The following is a 21632-nucleotide window of genomic DNA, read 5'->3' as shown; positions in this document are numbered from 1 at the left end:
CCGATAAAGATGACAAATAAATGACGTATATAACGTATATAACGGATGGCCGGGAATAATAAAAATAAACTGTGGAGAGGGTAACTATAAAATTTGACATTTATTTCTGTACTGCGTTCAATCTTTTTAAATTTTACTAAAATGCACCATTACACCATAATAAAATGTAAAATAAAATAAAAAAAGAATAAAATGATTTTTATTTTTTTTGATAAAATAAAAAATATACCATTACGGTGTTGGTCTGCTACAATTGGACAAACAATGGAGGGCAATATATGTGTGTATTCTAGTTTAGAATTGGTTCAAATCAGACTGACAGACAAGAATGGAGTGAGTGAGTTTGGATTTATACCGCTTTTAGCAATATTCCTGCAATATGACGGCGGGAGACAAGCTAATACGGATTATTTTTATTCAGAATGGACTCACTGTTTAGATCATGTCGGATTTTGATAGCATGGAGATGATCATTGATTTTTAAAATGTAAAAAAAGTATTACACTATATACAACTCTCAGATTAGTGTTATATTATGTTATTTTGGGGCAGTGTAGAAAGGAATTACTTTGTGCAAAAGCAAACTACATTGTATCGGAAGATAAAAGTGGATGTCCAAAACGTTCAAATACATTGTTATTCGTTTGAGGGTTGGCTTGATATTTCTCTGACATTTAATGCCATGGGGAAAATGGCGGCTTCCGTAAACTCGCGGGAAGATCAAGAGACTATAGAGTCAACAGTAAACGAATGGCTACTTGATTTTGCTTGTTACACGGCATGGAAAGAATTTAGGGAAAAAAGAGCCGTAGATGCATTTTCAACACGAGATTTGATTCAAGGTAATTTACTTAAATAAGTATTTCCCAATAATTGCTTGGTTGTCCAGTTTTCGGTAGCCGAGTCTTCACTACAATGTAGTCTGTGTTCTTTACATGATGCGTGTGTGTGCGTGCTTGCTTGCTTGCGTGCGTGCGTGTGTGCATAGTTTGATCATAGGTGTTTCCCAGTGACACTACAGCATAATCTTTTAGCATGATTTTGTTTCTGCATGGATTTCCACTTTCTTTTTTTCCTAAAGCGATGTTATGCCAAACGGTGACAAATACAACCTAAATTGGAATTACGTCAGCCTAAGATTTCTTCATTTGGAATGATCACGATGATTATAGTTAGTACACGTTACGATGGAGGCTGTGATTAAATAAGCTGTGGCTGTTCCTTGGAGAATATTAGGGAAGAGTTGAAGTGTGGTTAAGAGCCTGAGCTTCCTTGTCCTGAAGTTTACTAGTTTGTGACTTCATGACTAGGCCTAGCAGCTAAACTTGCAGGTCCCAGCTTTGTTGCCGCTCTCTGCAGTAATCCAGCTATATGACAGTGGTTTGTAAATAATCGTTTCTGGACTCCACAATCCAGTGATTGACATAATGAGCATCTATCTTCGTAATTGGGATATGATGACCATGATGACATGCATGAACCAAGTCAGCAAGCCTGACCTCCCGACCATGTTAGTCACCTCTTACTATAAGCATAGGTTGCTGAAGACCATTTCTTCAATGTCGTGTCAAAACCTGCATCAATCATTTGCCACCAGGAGTACTGTGTCGCCCAATAAAGAATTCTTCAGTGAAGAAGAGTCGAGTCCAGCTGCTGCTGATACTGTGCAAGTTGTCTGATGGAGAGGACTACGATGCCCGGTACACAAGCAACTCCAACCTGACTGTCTTGGAGGAGGTGCTGGCATCCTTTGACTCCATCATCAAAGGCTATGATATGTCCACCAACATCAGAAAGCAGGCTCCCAAAAAACGTGTCGCCATCATGATGCAGGTAAGTCCACATGTAAATCCCACCTGAATCTCATGTTAAAGTGATCTTATAATGTGGCGAGGTGGTGGCAATCTGTTTACCTTTCTAACTTTTACATTATTTAACACTGCTATGAACCAGAATGCATAAACTTTGCGAGGATGATCCCTGCTATGATATAAACGTTCACAGAAATATGATTCTGTAAAAATATGGGTACAAATGTCAGCTTCGTCAATTATTTAGATTTTTTATCACGTGTCATGTAATTTCATATGCAATAACCATGGTAACCATTGTACATGTAGTATGGGTATGTGATATTCTGAAAAACACAAAAAGGTTTACATATTATGATTTTTTTACGCTGCTAAGGGCTATAATCATGAAATATTTATGCTATTTTGTTCTAAAATCATGATAATAAGAAAATAAACATGATAAAATATGTCATGAATTTAATTTTCATGTGGGAAAAGAACAAACCATATAATTTCTAAGGATGTCGACCGGCCTGCTGTGTTCGTGAATTCTTAATGAATCTGTTCGGGCCAGGCCACTCAGATGCAGATTGTTTGGGGCGTATATATATCCTGTCTTATGCTGTATCTTTAGAACTATTATTCATGTTGTAGGCAGTGTATGTTTGCTGCCGAGCTGGAGACTTTGATTTGGCCAAGGAAGTGTTTAACAGGCAGTGGTGTGATCTTGATGAAACTGAAAAGGTGATTACATGTAAATACAAGAGACATGAAAATGTCCAGAGCTTCATCATGTGTTAATGCTGGTTATAAAACATGGTGGTCACTTATCCTTTGTTAGAAATTACAAATGAAAGTCTGCAGGGGATCCCTTGGTTCAAATACTATAGCTGCAGGGAAACATCTAGAACTACTCAGAGACCGAAATTCAGCACCAAGTCTGAAGCAATTGTCAGTAAAAACAGGTCTAGCCTTTCAAATTTTCTGCATCCATTCACAATTTGTATGCGTATAGGACGCAATATTTTGTAACTGGTAAAACCCTGGTCTGTTTCAGAAATATAGGGCCAGGGGATTTGGTTTTCAGTCTGAAATATCAAATACGCAGAACCTTCTTAAGTTGAAAGTCCTGTCGAATTTTAGACAAGTAGAATACCCTATTTAACAGGGTTAGAAATCATTTTTTGTACTCATCATGTCATTAGTCCACAAAATTGATCTCTCGGAGTTGCCACCTACCTAACAGTAAAAGTGGTAGTCCACAACATTTGCACAAGGAAATGTCACTAGTCCTACTACAGAGGTGCCATCTACCTAACAGTAAAAGTGGTAGTCCACAAGGAAATGTCACAAGTCCTGCTACAGAGTTGCCATCTACCTAACAGTTAAAGTGATAGTCCACAAGGAAATGTCACTAGTCCTGCTACAGAGTTGCCATCTACCTAACAGTTAAAGTGGTAGTCCACAAGGAAATGTCACTTGTCCTTCCATTATTGTACTAGTTTCAGACTGGCAGACTTAGGTTAATTTCGAACCCTGAACTATGAGGTGACTTTGTTGTTTAATGCCACATACAGGGATAATTCTAGGGTGAGGACTTGTGCTTTTAGTCCCTAAATTTGAAAAAAGGCCCACTTTTTAAAATACAGTGGTGCATTTTAACATTGTGCTGTATGGGCGTACCTCTGGAATATTTGAAATTTTCACATAAAGGGCCCATGTCAGAAAATTCCTGTAGTGAAACCTGCACACATAATGTATTTTCCTCTGTATCTTGTCTTATCCATGTGGTCTTATGTTCCAGGCCAAGAAGTCGGTCGTACAGACTGTGCTTAAGTCCAAAAACTCAAAACACAAAGACCTTGTGAAAGAGACATACAGGTCCTTCCTGGACATTATGGAAGAGTTCCTACATCTAGTCATTGACACAATTGAACACATCGAAGAACCGTTTTTATTGAAGGTATTGTATGATCATGATCATATGGAGTCAGGGATAATCACTGTACAATATGGGGCGGTCGGGTAGCCTGGTGGTTAAAGCGTTCGCTCGTCATGCCTAAGACCCAGGTTTGATTCCCGACATGGGTACAATGTGTGAAACCTATTTCTGGTGTCCCCGTCGTGATATTGCTTGAATATTGCTAAAAGCGGCGTAAAACCATACTCACTCACTCACTGTACAATATCAGTAACTTAGTTACTGATGCCACTTGACTTGTGAAGATCTGAGTTAGAATAAGTCTTCAGCGACCTATGCTTGCCGTAAAACTTACTAAAAGGCGACTATGCTTGTTGTAATATGAATATCATCGTATGCCAATTAAGATTCGGGGTAGAATGGGTCTTCAACAACCCATGCTTGCTGTAAGAGGCAACTATGCTTGTCGTAAGATGCGACTAACGGGATCGGGTGGTCAGGTTCGTTGACTTAGTTGATGCATGTCATCGATCCCAATTGCTAGGATCTATGCTCATGATATCAATCACTGGATTGTCTGGTCCAGACTCTATTATTTACAGACCGCCATCATATAGCTGGAATATGGCTGAGTGCGGCGTTAAACAACAAACAAACATACGATTCTCATGATGGCAGTCACTGGATAGTCTGGTCCAGACTCGATTATGTACAGACCAGCATCATATACTGGAATATTGCTGAGTGCAGCGTTAAACAATAAACACTCTTGAAAACATCTGACTGGTCATGCCACTGGATGAGATAAACATATTATCATGTGTTATTTAACAAGAAAGTCAAATATCCTCTACATTTTTATTCCTGGTAACCGTATTTCCTCACATTGTTCCATGTCTCAGCTTGCCAAGGCCTATGTCGGAACAGACAGACGAGACAACAACAATCAAACACCCAGGAAAAGAAGGTACTTGCTAAGACCAGGGTCCACAGGCTTCAAAATGACCCAAACAGCTTAAAAACACTTTATTACATTTACTTATGACAAGGGGGCACTGAGGCGCTGCAATTCGCTGTACAGAGTTGCATCCCTTGGTCATGCCAGAAACCTAAGATCGTGGGTTCGAATCCTGGCTTGCCCTGATTATGTTTCTAGGTTTGTCATCACCATACCTGTGCTCATGGGTTTCATCAAAGTGGTAAATGTCTAAGACGTGATATAACTGGAATACTCTTCAAAGAGGCGTTAAACCTAACTCACTCACTCACTTCTAACAACAAACATTGTCTTTGGTTGTCATTTCTTTGCAGCAAAATGTTGTTGAAATGTCAAAAATTCTCATCATCCTATCATTGACGGGATCTTTGTTTTAGTTTTACATGATGTGGCCAAGGTCTTCTGGCCTGCTTGCCTTGCAAACGGCAACAATGTGTGACTTCAATTCAGGTTTTAGTATGCTAATTTTAAGAAAGGGATGAGTAGAAGCTGAATATTCCACTAATTCTTCTTGTGGATTTTGAATCAGCTAATCTAGATTGAATATGCATTGGTTTGTTTTCAGGAAAGTGAATCTGCAAGACATCAAGACAATATCAGCCCTTGAAGGCATTCATATAGTCAATGAAAACATCCCCCTCTCACCCAACCAAAGGGATCAGTTCAACAAGAAGCTGGGCAGATACAGGAACAAGGTTTGTCAGTGACCAGGAGAAACTGTTTATATATTCCCTTCCACTTGCGGACTTCAGAAGCAATCATCTTCCAAAGTGTTGGGCTGTGTGCATGTTATAGGTCCCCCACGCCTCCTACTTGTCTGCGTGTTTTCTATTTGGGCAGTATTCGTCCCCAGTCACCCTTTGGTAATGTGAGACAGAATATGTACCCATTAACCCGTGCTTGTCTCCCTGTGGTAATGTGAGACAGACTATGTACCCATCAACCCCTGCTGGTGTCCCTGTGGTAATATGTGAACCAGGCTATGTACCCATTAACCCGTGCTTGTCTCCCTGTGGTAATGTGAGACAGACTATGTACCCATCAACCCCTGCTGGTGTCCCTGTGGTAATATGTGAACCAGGCTATGTACCCATTAACCCGTGCTTGTCTCCCTGTGGTTATGTGAGACAGACTATGTACCCATCAACCCCTGCTGGTGTCCCTGTGGTAATATGTGAACCAGGCTATGTACCCATTAACCCGTGCTTGTCTCCCTGTGGTTATGTGAGCCAGACTATGTACCCATTAGCCTGTGCGTGTCTCTCTGTGGTAATGTGAGACATTAACCCGTGCTTGTATCCCTGTGGTAATGTGAGACAGACTATGTACCCATTAACCCGTGCTTGTCTCCCTGTGGTAATGTGAGACATTAAACTGTGCTTGTCTCCCTGTGGTATGTGAGACAGACTTTGTAACCATTAACCCATGCTTGTCTCCCTGTGGTATGTGAGACAGACTTTGTACCCATTAACCCATGCTTGTCTCCCTGTGGTATGTGAGACAGACTTTGTACCCATTAACCTGTGCTTGTCTCCCTGTGGTAATATGAGACAGACTATGTACCCATTAACCCGTGCTTGTATCCCTGTGGTATGTGAGACAGACTATGTACCCATTAACCCGTGCTTGTCTCCCTGTGGTAATATGAGACAAACTTTGTACCCATTAACCCGTGCTTGTCTCCCTGTGGTAATATGAGACAGACTTTGTACCCATTAACCCATGCTTGTCTCCCTGTGGTAATGTGAGACATTAACCTGTGCTTGTCTCACTGTGGTAATATGAGGCAGGCAGTTGAGGTGGTGAAATGGGGTTTAACGTTGCGTCAAAGATTATTGCACTTATATAGCGACATGCGTTTGTGTGTGCATGCATGCGTGTACAGGGTAACAACAAGTACCATCTTTTAACGTCTTTTGGTATGTTGGGGCGGGATCAAACCCCGGACCATCCACTCTCTTGGACGTTCCACCAGACCAGAGAGGCGGTCTAAAAACAAAAGAGGACAAGCCTTCAATTTCCCTGCAATAATAGTCATTCCAAAGAATTTAGAGTCCTAGAGTCGTGTTGTGTTGTGTTGTGTTGTGTCGGGTTGTGTCGGGCAGTATTACAGACAGTACGTGATAAAGCATGTTGTGGTTGGTTTCAGACTGTGAACGGCATCGTAACAGCTGCGCTACAGGACACGAACAACTCCAACATGGACTACGAGTCTGAGGTGGACATGTCTGTTGAAGGTAACTAAAACATAGGCTCCATTCTACACTTGCAAAAATGCACGTTTTAAACTTATCATTTTTAATGCATTTACTAAGCATTTCTCTTTGGAATGCTGCTCATGGCTTGATTCGTTTGTTAAAAGAGTGACTACACCGCTGTATGTTTTCACAAGTGATAAGAGGAACATATGTACACAAACCTGTGCAGTATTGACGATGACTAGCCCTGTGTCATCTCTGTTTTTCAGTAGATTCTAGTCGGAACATTAACTATTCTCTTTCAGATTAAATCCTCCTTGGGGCACTTATTGCATTTTCCTGGTTCAAGAAAATCTACATGACATAGTTGTAACCATTTTCCTTAATAAAATGTTACCACACAAAAAACTTCGTTTTTGTATGATATACGACCACCCTTACGGTGCCTCACCCTCTATGGCGCGTCTCGCCAAGGGAAGCAACTCTCACCCAAATCACTTTCCTTTATGTCATTCGACTGACAAGACGTGTGACCATTCTGAGAAAAGTTTCAAAGTACGAAATCGTGACCTGAGACAGCATGACTGACCAAACTGTATGTATGGTACATTTATTACCTTGCAAAGGCGTAATACCTCGCATTGTAAAGTTATAAGGTTGTAATTCTCATAGAAGAAACGCCACGTGTACGGTGCATAAGAATTCAAATGTCCGTAATGGCGTCCATTGTGCGGTTTCACTGTCTGACACATGTAACCCCAAGGCCAACAAAATGGCTTGGGGTTTTGTTATATCATACAGTTTTCAACTGCACGTTTTTTTTCCTTTATAAAACCCAAGGTGATGTACTAGATTATAACTATACTTACCTTTTTTAAGGGTTTTTTACACCTTAGAGCGTAATACGCCCACTTGGTGTTTTTTAAAAAAACAAAACAAATTATACTACGGACAATGGCTATTAGTATCGCGCTACAGTCGCATTATACATTACGCCTTTGCTTCTGTTTTCACAATTGTTAAAAGCACGTATCTTCCGATCTTTATCGCACTGATACACTTTTCCCGCCCAACCCAACAAGATTTACGGTCTTTTTACAGACCTTCAAACTTTGTACGGGATGCGGGATTAACGTCCCACCCCAAGACCAACATGCATTTTGCCTAAAGTGCTTGGTGGAGAACGGACACGATGATCAATCATGCCCCACATGCAAGGCTTTTACGCCCAAGACGATGAAAAGGCGGCATGCCGATCTCCTACACTATAAAAGCCTACTCGAGGCGGGGGTGGACATTCACTCGAAAAAGGCCATTCCCCCCCCCGTCTAAAAAGGGTAAAAATAAACCTAAGGCTAATAAGCCTTCCGCTACGGTCTCCTCCGCTCCCTCTTCGAGGGCCGGGGGTGAAGGCTCTAGGGTTCCCGAGGTCCCCTTAACTGCACCCTCTTCTGCACCGTCTTTAGCAGATATATCTGCTTTGTTTTAGTCGCAGATGGCGTCGATGATGGAGGAGGTCAAGTCCCAGCTCCGAGAGGAGATGCGGGCGGGGCCTTCCTCGTCGTCGGCGCCGGGCGCGGTTTCGAGGTCTTGTGGAATGCCCGGCGTCGGCCGAGGCAGGCCACTCGACCTCGGGGACGACCCGAGACCGGGCTTCGGCTCCGGCTCGAGGTCGCTCCCCAGTGAAGGGGTGGCGAGCGCTTGCTCGTTCACTACCTCCGCACCTTTATCCCTAGCGGGGTCAGACGCCTTCTCCGAGGCCGAGGCTCCAGCTAGCGGATTTATGGCCCAGAGCCAGGTGGGTTCTCTTGAACCCCCGGCACCTCGGGACCGGGACTCGGCTTCGTGCCGGGGGCAGCCCGGGGATGCGAAGACCCAGGCCTTCGGGTGTCCTTTTCCTGCCTCGTCCGCTCACTCTCTTGAGGACGAGTCGACTACGGTCGGCTCGGAATCGAGAGAGGAGGAGTGGATGGAGGAGGGAGGGGATGACTCGGAGGCTTCGGGAATTTTTTCCATCGCATCCTCGTTGAGGCACGTACGGGACAAGATTGTCCAGGTACTGCCTCAGGTGGCTGCGCCTATGCCCGAGTCGGATCCAACTGAGTTCCGCCTTCCGGGGGACGCCTTCGCTCCTAGCAAGGCGCCCCAGGTGCGGCTCCGTATCTTGTCCTCCCTGACACACGAGGTCATCGACCCTCTGCTCTCGGGTTCCCGCAGGAAGTTCGACCTGCCCGAACTTAATAAGCGGTACCCGTTGGCAGAGGACGGTGATTTTGAGGTGCCTGTGGTCGACGAGTGCGTTTGGACTTCTGTCACCCTGGGGGGGTCTTCGACCCCCGCCTTGGCTAAGGCCAAGCAGGGCCGGCGGTTGCCCCCCTTTCCCATGTGCGGCGCGGAGTTGAAGGCGGCTTACGTTTGCTTTGAGGAGCAATACAGTAATGCAGGCCAACAGCTTCGCATAGCCGTACACTCTGCTTATCTGTCGGCTGTACAGAGAGAGCTAGTGGGAGAGGGGCCGGCCGACTCTTCGGAGTTGGCGGTGCAACTGACGGAGGTCCACAGTCATCTCGCGCGGGACGCTATTCGTAGCTGTGCTTCGCAGATGATGTGCGCAGTTATGGGCATGCGCAGGCTGTGGATGTCAGTATCCAAGTACTCGACGTCCACACGCCAGGATCTCCTAGCTTTGCCTTATAAGATGGGTTCTACCCTCTTCCCTGGGGCTCAGCAGGTAGTCCGAGAGGCCGCTCAAATGTATGCCTCCATCAAGGACTCTAAGGCCTTGTTGGAAATACCTAGCGTTAAACCGCGTAAGCGGGCCTCTCCGCTTGAATCCTCCCACTTCTGACGCGCCGGCTCAGAAGTCCGCACCTACTTGGAAGCAGCCGCTTCCTACAGGTAAGGGCGCCGGGAGGAGCAAGCGAGGCAGGGGCCGGGGCAAGGCAGCTGGTCGAGGCCAGCAGCCTTTTCGCGGGGCCGGGAAGCCATCGGGTTCCCATTAGCGCCCGAAGCGCCCCGGGCGGACCCACAGTCGCAAGTTATCAAACTGCCGACAGCTGGGGTCCACTGCCTCAAACCGGATGTCCCCGTAGGCGGCCGACTGGCTCTATTCCTGAGGGAATGGGAGACAGTCACCTCAAATCCCTGGACCCTGTCCACTCTAAGGGATGGCCACTTGCCTCGGTGGAAACATCATCCGCCCCCCTTCTCCGGGATAAAGCACACTCCGGTGCCTGCTACCCGAGAGAAGGCGGAATTCCTCCGTGCCGAGGTCAACGCACATCTTATGAAGGCGGCGATCGAATCGGTTCCCGTGGGACAGGAAAGCGAGGGCTTCTACTCGACTTATTTCCTAGTCACCAAAAAAGACGGAGGGTTCAGACCAATTCTCAATCTGAGAAGGTTGAACAATCATATAGAGGTACCGTCCTTCCGGATGGAGACACTGCGCTCAGTGATCTCCGCGGTCGAGACAGGAGAATGGCTAACGTCAATAGACCTAAAAGACGCCTATCTCCACGTACCCATACACCCCGAGTTCAAGAAATACCTCAGGTTTTCTTTCGATGGGAGGTGTTATCAGTTCAGGGTTCTACCATTCCGGATCGCCACGGCCCCGAGGGTGTTCACCAAGCTGATGTTGATTCCGGCCCAAATAGCCAGGTCGAAAGGTCGGCTCTGCCACCCATACCTCGACGACTGGTTACTAAGAGCTCTATCGCAATCCCTGAGTCAGATAGCTACACAACAAGTGATAGATATTCTGATCACTCTAGGGTGGATAGTCAATCTCAAGAAGTCAGACCTGAGACCTACTCAGAATCTAGTCTTCCTAGGGGCGAATTTCAACACGGTGAGCGGTCTTGTATCACTGTCACAAGATCGCATTACCAAGGTCAGAAGTGTTACTTCCCAGTTCCTTCTGTCCGCAAGTCACACTGCTCGTACATGGCTCCAGTTACTGGGCAACATGACGGCGACAGTGGATGTGGTTTGGCGGGCGCGCCTGAGAATGAGACCCATTCAACAAGCGCTCCGTCGACTTTGGGTGAACTCGGAAAATCTCGAGACTGTTCTCGAGACCCCGCAGTGGCTCATTACACACCTTCAGTGGTGGACCGAGGTCGGGAATCTGTCCCGGGGGCTCCCCCTCGACACTCCCGTTCCGTCTCTCACAGTTCAAACAGACGCGTCACTCTCCGGCTGGGGAGGCGTTCTGAACAATCACACTGCCTCGGGACTATGGTCCCAGCAGGAGATCAAATTGCATATCAATGTGCTAGAACTGAGAGCGGTCAGGTTGGTGTTCCAACGCTTCCTGGATCTGCTTCGTGGCCAAGTGGTTCGTCTAGAGATGGACAACCAAACGGCGATGACTTACATCCGGAAGCAGGGGGGAACGGTGTCTCCGTCGCTTCTCCAAGAGACGTGGCAGTTCCTCCTATGGTGCGACTCACACGATATCAGGGTGCTACCTGTTTATCTCCCGGGGGTGGACAACGTCCGTGCCGACGCTCTGTCTCGCCGGATCCTCGCTCCTCACGAGTGGAGGCTCGACCCGGGGATATTCGGGATTATCTCCCAATTATACGGGTCGTTCCAGGTGGATCTGTTTGCGTCTGGGGTGAACCACCAGACACCAACGTTCTGCTCCCGAGTCCCCGACCCGAGCTCGCTGGCACCGGACGCCTTCCAGCTAGATTGGACGGACAGAATTCTGTGGGCATTCCCCCCAGTACCTCTCATCCACAAGGTCCTATCTCAGCTCACCACTCACCCTGCGCGACTACTTGTGCTCCTGGCACCTCTTTGGTCGGCGCAGAGTTGGTTTCCAGTAATACTCAGGTTTCTGGCTCAGCCTCCTGTTCTATTACCTTTACGACCGGACCTACTATCCCAGAACGGGGCCCTCCACCCGAATCCCAGGATTCAGTGGGTGGCTTGGCCACTGTCAGGAATCGCCTCCAGAAGAGCGGTATTCCTGCACGAGTTGCAGACACAATACTGGCTTCGCGGAGAGATTCGACAAACGTTCAGTACGAGGATAGATGGGCCTGCTATGCGCGCTGGTGTGTCGATAGAGGGATTGCAGATCCCTTTTCTGCAGATCTCGTAGCCGTGCTTGAGTTCCTCCAGTCGCAACTAGATGACGGCCTGGCCGCATCAACAGTCTGGGGGTACTCTACAGCTATCGCAGCTTTTCACGTCCCTGTCGACGGGGCACTTCTGGGTGCGCACCCATTAGTGCAGCGCTTTTTAGCAGGTGTGGACAGGATCCGACCGCCGGTACGGCGGATCAGTCCCCCTTGGGACTTGTCAATCATTCTTGATTGGCTGTCCGGTCCTTCCTTTCGGGATCTGTCGTCTCTCTCTCTTCAGCTGTTGAGCTGGAAGACGGCGTTCCTTGTGGCGATAACGTCCGGCAGACGGGTAGGCGACATTCATGCAATGTCAGCCGATCCCGAGTTAACTGTCTTCCACCGGGACAGGGTCAGTATTCGGCTGCCGGATTCTTACCGTCCTAAGGTCGCACACGCCTTCCACGTGACGGCTCCTATTGAGCTACCTGCTCTTTCACAGCCTTCCTCGTTGGGGACCACTGCAAGACATGCTCATGTCTTGGATGTCCGTAGGACACTCAAGGCCTATATCAGCAGAACTAAGGGTATCCGTAAGGATAATCAACTATTTTGCTGTTATGGCGGTAGGAAGGCTGGCTCACCTGCGAGCAAACAAACTATCTCCAGGTGGATAGTCTCTACTATCTGTACTTCGTACACCCTTCAGGGCAGGGACCCCCCTACCAAGTTGAAGGCTCATTCGGTTAGAGCAGTGGCTACGTCACAAGCGTACGCCGCGGCTCTGCCCATTGAGGAGATCTGCTCCGCGGCTATTTGGAGCCAGCCGAGCACGTTCATCAAACATTACCAACTCGACAAACACTCAAGCGAGCGTGCTCGGTTTGGTCAGTCAGTTCTCCGAACTGGGCAAAGTTCTAATCTCTAGCCGATTGAGCCTTCGAGATTTTAGATCGCCCGGACCGGTTATACAACTGCTCAGTAACGGTCCGGATTATATCTTCTACGGTCGATAAATTATCCGTCCTTACTACTCGATAATACTCGTATTGCACAGCACTCCTCAGATCCTCGGAGACCCTCTGGCCTAGCTCAGCGCGGTTATAGTCTCTCGTGATCAACGCCCCTATATCACTCGTTCAAACAAGTGGGGGGGGAGGGTGTTTTGAGTTCTCAAAATATGATCAGCCAAGAATAAAGGCTAATATCATAGCATATGGTCGACCACGCCCTGTCTCCAGCCCCCGCCTCTCGACGGTGGTGCCTCACGATAAGGTTGGTTCCATTTTATTGAACTCTCAGTTTATTCTCTGAATATTCAAAATACGATGTATTTATTACGCTTGTTGCTGACGGATGCCACTTCCTAGATTATCTTTAGGAGTCTGTCTTGATGCAATAAGTGCCCCAAGGAGGATTTAATCTAAAAGAGAATTTTACAAACCTGTAGAGGTTGTGAATTCTCTGATGAAATCCTCCTTGGGGCACGGCCACCCACCTCCCCACATTCCGTCAGCATTAGACATATGGAAAGTGATTTGGGTGAGAGTTGCTTCCCTTGGCGTGACGCGCCGTAGAGGGTGAGGCACCGTAAGGGTGGTCGTATATCATACAAAAACGAAGTTTTTTGTGTGGTAACATTTTATTAAGGAAAATGGTTACAACTATGTCATGTAGATTTTCTTGAACCAGGAAAATGCAATAAGTGCCCCAAGGAGGATTTCATCAGAGAATTCACAACCTCTACAGGTTTGTAAAAGTTTATATTTTTCTTGAAAATGACCAAAGAAATGTTGCTAAACGGGACCCCCTCTTGTGTTTAAAGTCTCCAACTTTTGCAGATGATGGTGACTTACAAGAGACAACCAGAGACAGTCCAAGACGTTCAAGGTATGTATTTAAAAATTATGCTGGTACATTAAAGTCCAGCGGAAGAAAACCGCATTGTTGACTAATCCAGAGATTGGTGCCTATCTCAATCCATAGCTAATTTTGAAAAATGTAATCATTGCCTTGAAAAGGCCTTAAAATGCACTCTCACTCACTCACTCACTCACTCACTCACTCACTCACTCACTCACTCACTCTTTTTACAGTGCCTCAAGAAGCCCAAGAAGTGATCATAACACTAAACACAAGAGTAAAAGGTGAGAAAAGCTGAATACAGTTGCTTCATGAAGTGAGAATTCAGTACATTGATCAGAAAGAATCTACCTGTCCTATCCTTGTGATCGCATTGCAATTGCATGGTGAGATTTTCCCGAGGCAAGGGAGATAACTGATTATAGGCAAGTATTCCGGAGTTACATTTTGACTGGACTAACGAGTCTATGCATATTCCATCCAACGAGCTAGACATGGGTTCATGGACAACATGGATTTCAACATGCAGATTTCGGTCAACTGGGCACCGACTGATATTTTGCAAAATTTTGTGTTTTTATTTAAGGTGCTCAAGGTATTTGATGCACTTCGCAAGGTAAGGCCCATTTAATTACAATATAGATCTTGATTATTGATCAGATCATTTCGACTGGGCCCCGCCATTTTGTTTGAAGCAATTGCAAGTGATATGAGTGGTGGAATCTGATTGGTCAATATAATGCATAGAAGGGACATAACTCATATTAGCCACTGGTGGCGCTATGATCAAGCCCAGAAATTCAAACCTAGTTTGTCAAGGGTGGAAAATGGACTTTTACAGTCAATTGACTCCCTTGCCTTGGGGAGATGCATGGTGAGCTAGCAAAACTAAATGGATCAGGTTGTCAGACGCCATGATTTTGTTGATTGCGTTTTATTGTACCCTGATGACGTGGGATACTGGCATGTGATATCAGTCACCTGGTCACTGGATTATCTGGTCCAGACTTGATTATTTACAGGCCGCCGTCATACAGCTGAAATATTGCTGCATGCGGCTTTAAACAACACACACACAAAATTATGCATGTACTATTTCATTTAGACCTTCACATCTTGCATGTTCTTTTGAGTAAAACCAATTGGGCTTGTTGTTTACAGTTTTGTTGACGTGTACAGATCAAGTATTTCATCGTTAATGGTTTTCTTTCTTTTCAGCCCTTCAGATACAAAAAAGCTATTACTTTCAACACAAAAAGCAAGAAAACGACTTGCAAAGACAACAGAGTCCCTGAGGTCAGTTGATGGATGATGTTATGATAATGATACAATGTCATTAAAACCAGACTTTAGTTCTGGCTATCTCTAATCCAAGATCTGAGGACATCCAATTACAGTGAGTTAGTGAGTATGATTTTATGCCGCTTTTAGCAATATTCCAGCAATATCACGGCTGGGGACACCAGAAATGGGCTTCACACAATGTACCCATGTCGGGAATCGAACCCGGGTCTTCGGCGTGACGAGCGAACGCTTTAACCACTAGGCTACCCGACCGCCCCTCCAATTACAGGTCACATCAGAATGACCTTACATCTGACCAATCAGGGTGACAGTTGGAAAGTGACACTCAGAGTGTGTATTCTTATCATGATACCTTTAAAAAGTCTTGGGTGTTTGTCCCTCACTGCAATGGGATATAGATTTTAAATAGGGAAGTTCTGCCATAGAATATCAACCATCTATTAAACATTCCAGAATTAATATTTTTCAAAGCGTAGCCTGGAATGGAGGTCACAAGTTTCAAAACAAGTGCCTTTAATCTTTGTTAAGAGGTAGCAACAACTAAGATCTGGTTTTATTGAGATTGGATAATAATAATGATTATACGTTATGTGAGATTTGTGTAGTTATCAAGCTTTTGTTCCATGAACTGTTGGGACATAAGATGTAAGCTAGGATGTTGAACCTACATAAGATGTAAGGTTGGATGTTGAACCTACAGAAGATGTAAGCTAAGATGTTGACCCTACATAAGATGTAAGCTAAGATGTTGACCCTACATAAGGTGTAAGCTAGGATGTTGAACCTACATAAGGTGTAAGCTAGGATGTTGACCCTACATAAGGTGTAAGCTAAGATGTTGACCCTACATAAGGTGTAAGCTAGGATTTTGACCCTACATAAGATGTAAGCTAAGATGTTGACCCTACATAAGGTGTAAGCTAAGATGTTGACCCTACATTAGATGTAAGCTAGGATTTTGACCCTACATAAGGTGTAAGCTAGGATTTTGACCCTACATAAGATGTAAGCTGGATGTTGCACCTACATAAGGTGTAAGCTAGGATGTTGAACCTTCATAAGATGTAAGCTGGTTGTTGCACCTACTGCCTGACATATAGTGTCTCATGTTCTACAGGAAGACCGTGCGGGATGTGCAAGCTGTTTCCTCATCTCCAAAGTCAAGTGACAGGTAGGAAAAAAGGCTGATGAACTACAGTTACTTGTAAATGTTTCAATTTTGTTAAATGAATGAAAAATGAAATATAAGGTTTTTTATCTGATCATGTTTTCAGTTTGTATTTATTCAGCCATTTTTGTTCAAAATGTTATGAAATTTGGTATATGTTTAGTGGTGGGACAAAAAGGGGTTTTCGCGATAATAAGACATTGTTTCAACCTTTGTGTTTTTATATGCTCTTGTTTTCTCTCAAAATGCTTATTTGGTTCAGCAAACAATTCCTCCTCTCAGATTGCCACAGTGAGGGATCACACATTGCTGAACTTCGGAATGTATGTTTTTTGACACTATATGAAGTCATTTGGGCCTGTTGTTCAAACTATAGTTTCAGTGTCCCAGTATTTACACACAAAATATTTGAATAGCATTGCTGACACCAACTTTTGTAAAGTCGCTCTCTTCTTTTGGTAGTGTTAGCTGTTGCCTACATCTCTAGATGAGCTTCAGTGAGGTGACATGGGGTTTAACATCACGTCCAAGATTATTCTTATGTTCGTGTGTCTGTGTGTTTGTGTCTGTTTGTACTAGTCCGGACTCATGCTAATTTCATAGTGCTAGCCCACTGAGTTACCATGCCGCAGTTTAACATGAATACCCCACTCAGACACCGTATACTGACTCCAAGCCGACCAGTCTTCGTTATGGCCCCTTAATGCCAAGCGCCAGACAGGGTAACAATCAAGTACCATCTTTTAACGTCTTTTTGTATGACGCGGCCAAAGATTGAACCATGGACCTTCTGCTCTTCGGGCGGACACTCTACCACTAGACCACAGAGGCAGCCCTATGTTCTATGCTGTTGCAGTGATAGGTTGAGGGATTAAGTTTGAACAGATGTGTATCAGCTTGGTGAAAAGGAAAATGATTTTCTCAGCAGCAAGAGGAAGGGGAGTGGGAAATCCTCCGAGTCCGGGCAATCTGGAGAGGGAACTCCACGTTACCGAACGAGTAACAGAGACCGATCCCGAGACAGCGACGGGGCCAACCGATCACGGCATGGATCTTCCCCACACACAAGTCCATCGAAGGACATCCGGGAGTTCCGTTACAAGAAGAATGTGCACAGAAAGGACCGCCATGTCTATGACCTGCCCAGCTCAGACGATGTAGAAAGTGTGGATGTGACAGATGAGGAAGATTCTGAAGATGAAGGTAGGGTCATGTACATACATGTTGCTGTTTCTTGAAAACTGCAATTCCTTCAAGATTTTTACTAATCTGAAACTTGCAGATTAGTGACTGTGACTAACCCTGTTCTTGTCAAATGGGATGACCAAAATTGACATCGACCCCTTATGACAAATAGTCATTGGAAGAAACAAGACTGCTTTCAGTTTTTGTTGGAATATGGCCGTCGCTGCTGCTGATATTTCTATTGACATTAGAGATTATCTTTCCAAATGGCCTTGGGGAATTCTTTTGGCACTTGTCATGGAAAGATCAAAGGTCAAATTCATGAGATAGAAAAAGAGTTGTTGCATTTTCTCAAAAGGTATTGATTCATTTCTTATTAGAGTTTGGTATGTACTTTCTCTAGGATGGGTCCCTGCAACAAATGTCTTTGCAAAAATTCCAACGCGAAATGTTGGTGCCATGTGTGTCAAAGGTCAAGGGCATCTTTGAGGTTATTGTGAAACATGGTGTCATTCACTGCCAGTTTCTGTTGCATTTGTATGATCCTGAAACTTGATTAATTGCTGGATCTTTGGAAGTCTTTTGTATGAAGGTATTGACGTGGTGGCACATGGTCCTGTGCAGAGATCCCAAATCAGGTGAAGTTAAGCAACGTCGGTCTCGGAGAGTAGTTGGATGTGTGACCACGTTCACTAGCTTGACTCCTGAGAGTTTCTAGGGCTTCGGTCCTGCCCCACACTAAAGCACATGTACCACATGTGGTGTCTCCTTAGGCAAGTGACTTTGTTCGAAATGTGCATCTGTTCACCCAGCAGTGAGTGGGTACCCGGTAGGATGTGATGGTAATGTGGCTGTTAACCTTCTAGCGCCTTACAGGCAGCTTGGGTTGTATACTCCCCAAGGAGCTGAGAATGAAATGGAGAGCACACTGATCCATTGACCGGGGTAATAATAGTGTAGCGCTATGAGCATCCACTTGGTGAATGGAATCTGGCGCATTATAAATGCACTTATTATTTAAGGTCAATGTCTTGAATGCTTTCTGACTGGAAGTACCTTGTGGAATTTAAAGACTTTAGAGACTGAGGAAATTTCGTATTTACAAATTTAAAGTTTTTCACGTCATTGTTTTTCTGAACCAACCCGTTTATTATCACGATCTTAAAATTAGATAACCTGCTCATCATGCTCATAGATTAATGAAAACTGTCTTTCCTATATGTCATAGTGTCATCCAGAAAACAGCTTCGTCTGGAAGGTCGCCCCAAAGTGCGGCGGAGCTTGCAGCCTAAGCAGCCCAAGGTGAAGGGTAAGTGTGCTGGTTTTACCGCCAGCAGGACGTTCTGGACCCCAAAGGAAGAGGAGGAGTTCTTTAAGGCAGTGCAAAAGTTCGGTGTGGGAAACTGGGCAACAGTCAAGGCCAAACTAAAGACGTTCAGGTCGGGGATAGATCTGAAGGATAAGTGGCGGAATTTGGACAGATCTGGTAAATTGAGGACTTTGACAAAGAACTTTGGAAAAGTTTTGTGAGAGAAATATTTTAATGTCGATAAGGAGGGAAAAGCTGACTAGTTTTATACAAGAGCAACTCCCATCTACTTTTTTAGTGAATGGCCCATCATGCCTCAAACTGCTTCAGGTTTACTGTGTGAGACTCCAGGGCAGTCTCAGGATCTAGTTCCACTTAGTGATGATACTCCCATGACCCCAGGGCAGTCTCAGGATCTAGTTCCACTTAGTGATGATACTCCTGTGACTCCAGGGCAGTCTCAGGATCTAGTTCCACTTACTGATGATACTCCTGTGACTCCAGGGCAGTCTCAGGATCTAGTTCCACTTAGTGATGATACTCCTGTAACTCCAGGGCAGTCTCAGGATCTAGTTCCACTTAGTGATGATACTCCTGTGACTACAGGGCAGTCTCAGGATCTAGTTCCACTTAGTGATGATACTCCTGTGACTCCAGGGCAGTCTCAGGATCTAGTTCCACTTAGTGATGATACTCCCGTGACCCCAGGGCAGTCTCAGGATCTAGTTCCACTTAGTGATGATACTCCTGTGACCCCAGGGCAGTCTCAGGATCTAGTTCCACTTAGTGATGATACTCCTTTTGACTCCAGGGCAGTCTCAGGATCTAGTTCCACTTAGTGATGATACTCCTGTGATTCCAGGGCAGTCTCAGGATCTAGTTCCACTTAGTGATGATACTCCTGTGACCCCAGGGCAGTCTCAGGATCTAGTTCCACTTAGTGATGATACTATTGTGACTCCAGGGCAGTCTCAGGATCTAGTTCCACTTAGTGATGATACTATTGTGACTCCAGGGCAGTCTCAGGATCTAGTTCCACTTAGTGATGATACTCCTGTGACCCCAGGGCTGTCTCAGGATCTAGTTCCACTTAGTGATGATACTCCTGTGACTCCAGGGCAGTCTCAGGATCTAGTTCCACTTAATGATGATACTCCTGTGACCCCAGGGCAGTCTCAGGATCTAGTTCCACTTAGTGATGATACTCCTGTGACCCCAGGGCAGTCTCAGGATCTAGTTCCACCTAGTGATGATACTCCTGTGACCCCAGGGCAGTCTCAGGATCTAGTTCCACTTAGTGATGATACTCCTGTGACTCCAGGGCAGTCTCAGGATCTAGTTCCACTTAGTGATGATACTCCTGTGACCCCAGGGCAGTCTCAGGATCTAGTTCCACTTAGTGATGATACCCCTGTGACCCCAGGGCAGTCTCAGGATCTAGTTCCACCTAGTGATGATACTCCTGTTAGTTCCTGACTCTGTTATTGTTGCATGACTCAGATTGTATATTACATAACTCAGTTTAACATGGACCAATATCAGTGGTTGGTGCACGAGGAAAGCTTGTGGAATGCAGCAATGTACTCTATGATGGTCAGTCTTTGCGTTTCTCAATAAAATAAGCCTCAATCTTCAGGTTAGGTTTAGGCCATGGGTGGTCCAGTCATCACTGTACTGAGTTGCGTCTCTTGGGCATGGCAGAAACCTATGATCATGGGTTCGAATCCTGGTTCACCATGATTATGTTTCTAGGTTTGTCAGCACCATGCCCATGCTCGTGGGTTTTACTGAAGTGGTTAACAAATTAACATGTCTAAGAGTTGCATTACTTTGGGCTTTCCTCCCACATTATGCTGACATGCCGTGATATAACTGGAATATGATTCAGGCAGGCCTTAAGGCCAACTTACATGTTTAGATTAACATGATTAGTAATGGCGTCCTTGCTATGCGATCTTAGCGCTAAGGTGATCGTAACCTCCATACCTTAACATACATTACCACAGTCGTAGCACTAAGGTTGTCTTGTACAACAGTACCCTGGTATCCTGTCTGTAAGGATCCTGGAGAGAGTTCAATGAATGAAATATTTGTAAGAAGCAATGCGATGATATGGGTACAGTGACATGCCTAATGGTTGACGTACCCAAATTGCATTGATCGTTGCTCCTGTTGTCATCCATTGGGCTGCCAGATCCAGATTGCTATTTGTAATGAACACATTCACTGACAATGTGCAGGATTGTGATGACTCGACGAAAGATGGAAACTGTCAATGTAACGTAAGTTACCATGGCGTGATGACAAGTTGAAATATAAATATTTGACATCAATACCATCGATGGTAGTGATACACAATACAGAAATAAAATTATCCTTAATCATAAACTTAACCATGCATCTTGATCCAAGCTACACCCATCTTCCCGGGGCAAGAGAGTTAACTGACTTTAAAAGTCCAGTTTAAAATGTGGGGAATTAAACCCAGACCTTCAGCGTGACGAGTGAACGCTTTAACCACAAGGCTAACCCACCACCCCCTTTAACAACAAGAAGTCTTATGGGCCTTCAGAGTGTCAACACAATGTAAAAAAACCTACATTATGATTATGATTGTGGGTTCGAATCCCGGTTCGCCCCGATTATGTTTCTAGGTTTGTCAGCACCATACCCTTGCATGTGGGTTTCACTGAAGTGGTAAACGTCTGAGACCTGCATCACTTCAGGCTTTCCTCCCACTTTAAGCTGACACGCCGCGATATGACTTGAATACTGTTAAAAGCGGCACTAAACCAAACTCACTCACTCACTCACT

The 21632-nt window shown here is 45.2% G+C and overlaps 2 protein-coding genes across 2 annotated transcripts; both read left to right on the top strand.

Moving 5' to 3' along the window:
• Positions 1-691: 691 nt before the first annotated feature.
• LOC139452905 (telomeric repeat-binding factor 2-like) lies at positions 692-19247 on the top strand. The gene is made up of 13 exons (XM_071234536.1): positions 692-842; positions 1598-1833; positions 2448-2537; positions 3598-3756; positions 4617-4681; positions 5277-5406; positions 6861-6948; positions 13829-13877; positions 14084-14134; positions 15069-15146; positions 16273-16326; positions 17249-17526; positions 18737-19247. The coding sequence occupies exons 1-13, from the start codon at positions 692-694 to the stop codon at positions 19036-19038; spliced, it is 1731 nt and encodes a 576-aa protein (XP_071090637.1). The 3' UTR covers positions 19039-19247.
• LOC139453028 (uncharacterized) lies at positions 19129-20293 on the top strand. The gene is made up of 2 exons (XM_071234655.1): positions 19129-19603; positions 19680-20293. The coding sequence occupies exons 1-2, from the start codon at positions 19129-19131 to the stop codon at positions 20291-20293; spliced, it is 1089 nt and encodes a 362-aa protein (XP_071090756.1).
• Positions 20294-21632: the final 1339 nt, after the last annotated feature.

The sequence above is a fragment of the Haliotis cracherodii genome, unplaced genomic scaffold, assembly GCF_022045235.1.
Source record: "Haliotis cracherodii isolate W230 unplaced genomic scaffold, xgHalCrac1.p SCAF_9, whole genome shotgun sequence".
NCBI classification, from domain to species: Eukaryota; Metazoa; Mollusca; class Gastropoda; order Lepetellida; family Haliotidae; genus Haliotis; species Haliotis cracherodii.
The sequence above is the reverse complement of the archived record's forward strand: the minus strand, read 5'-3'. Positions and strand labels throughout refer to the sequence as shown.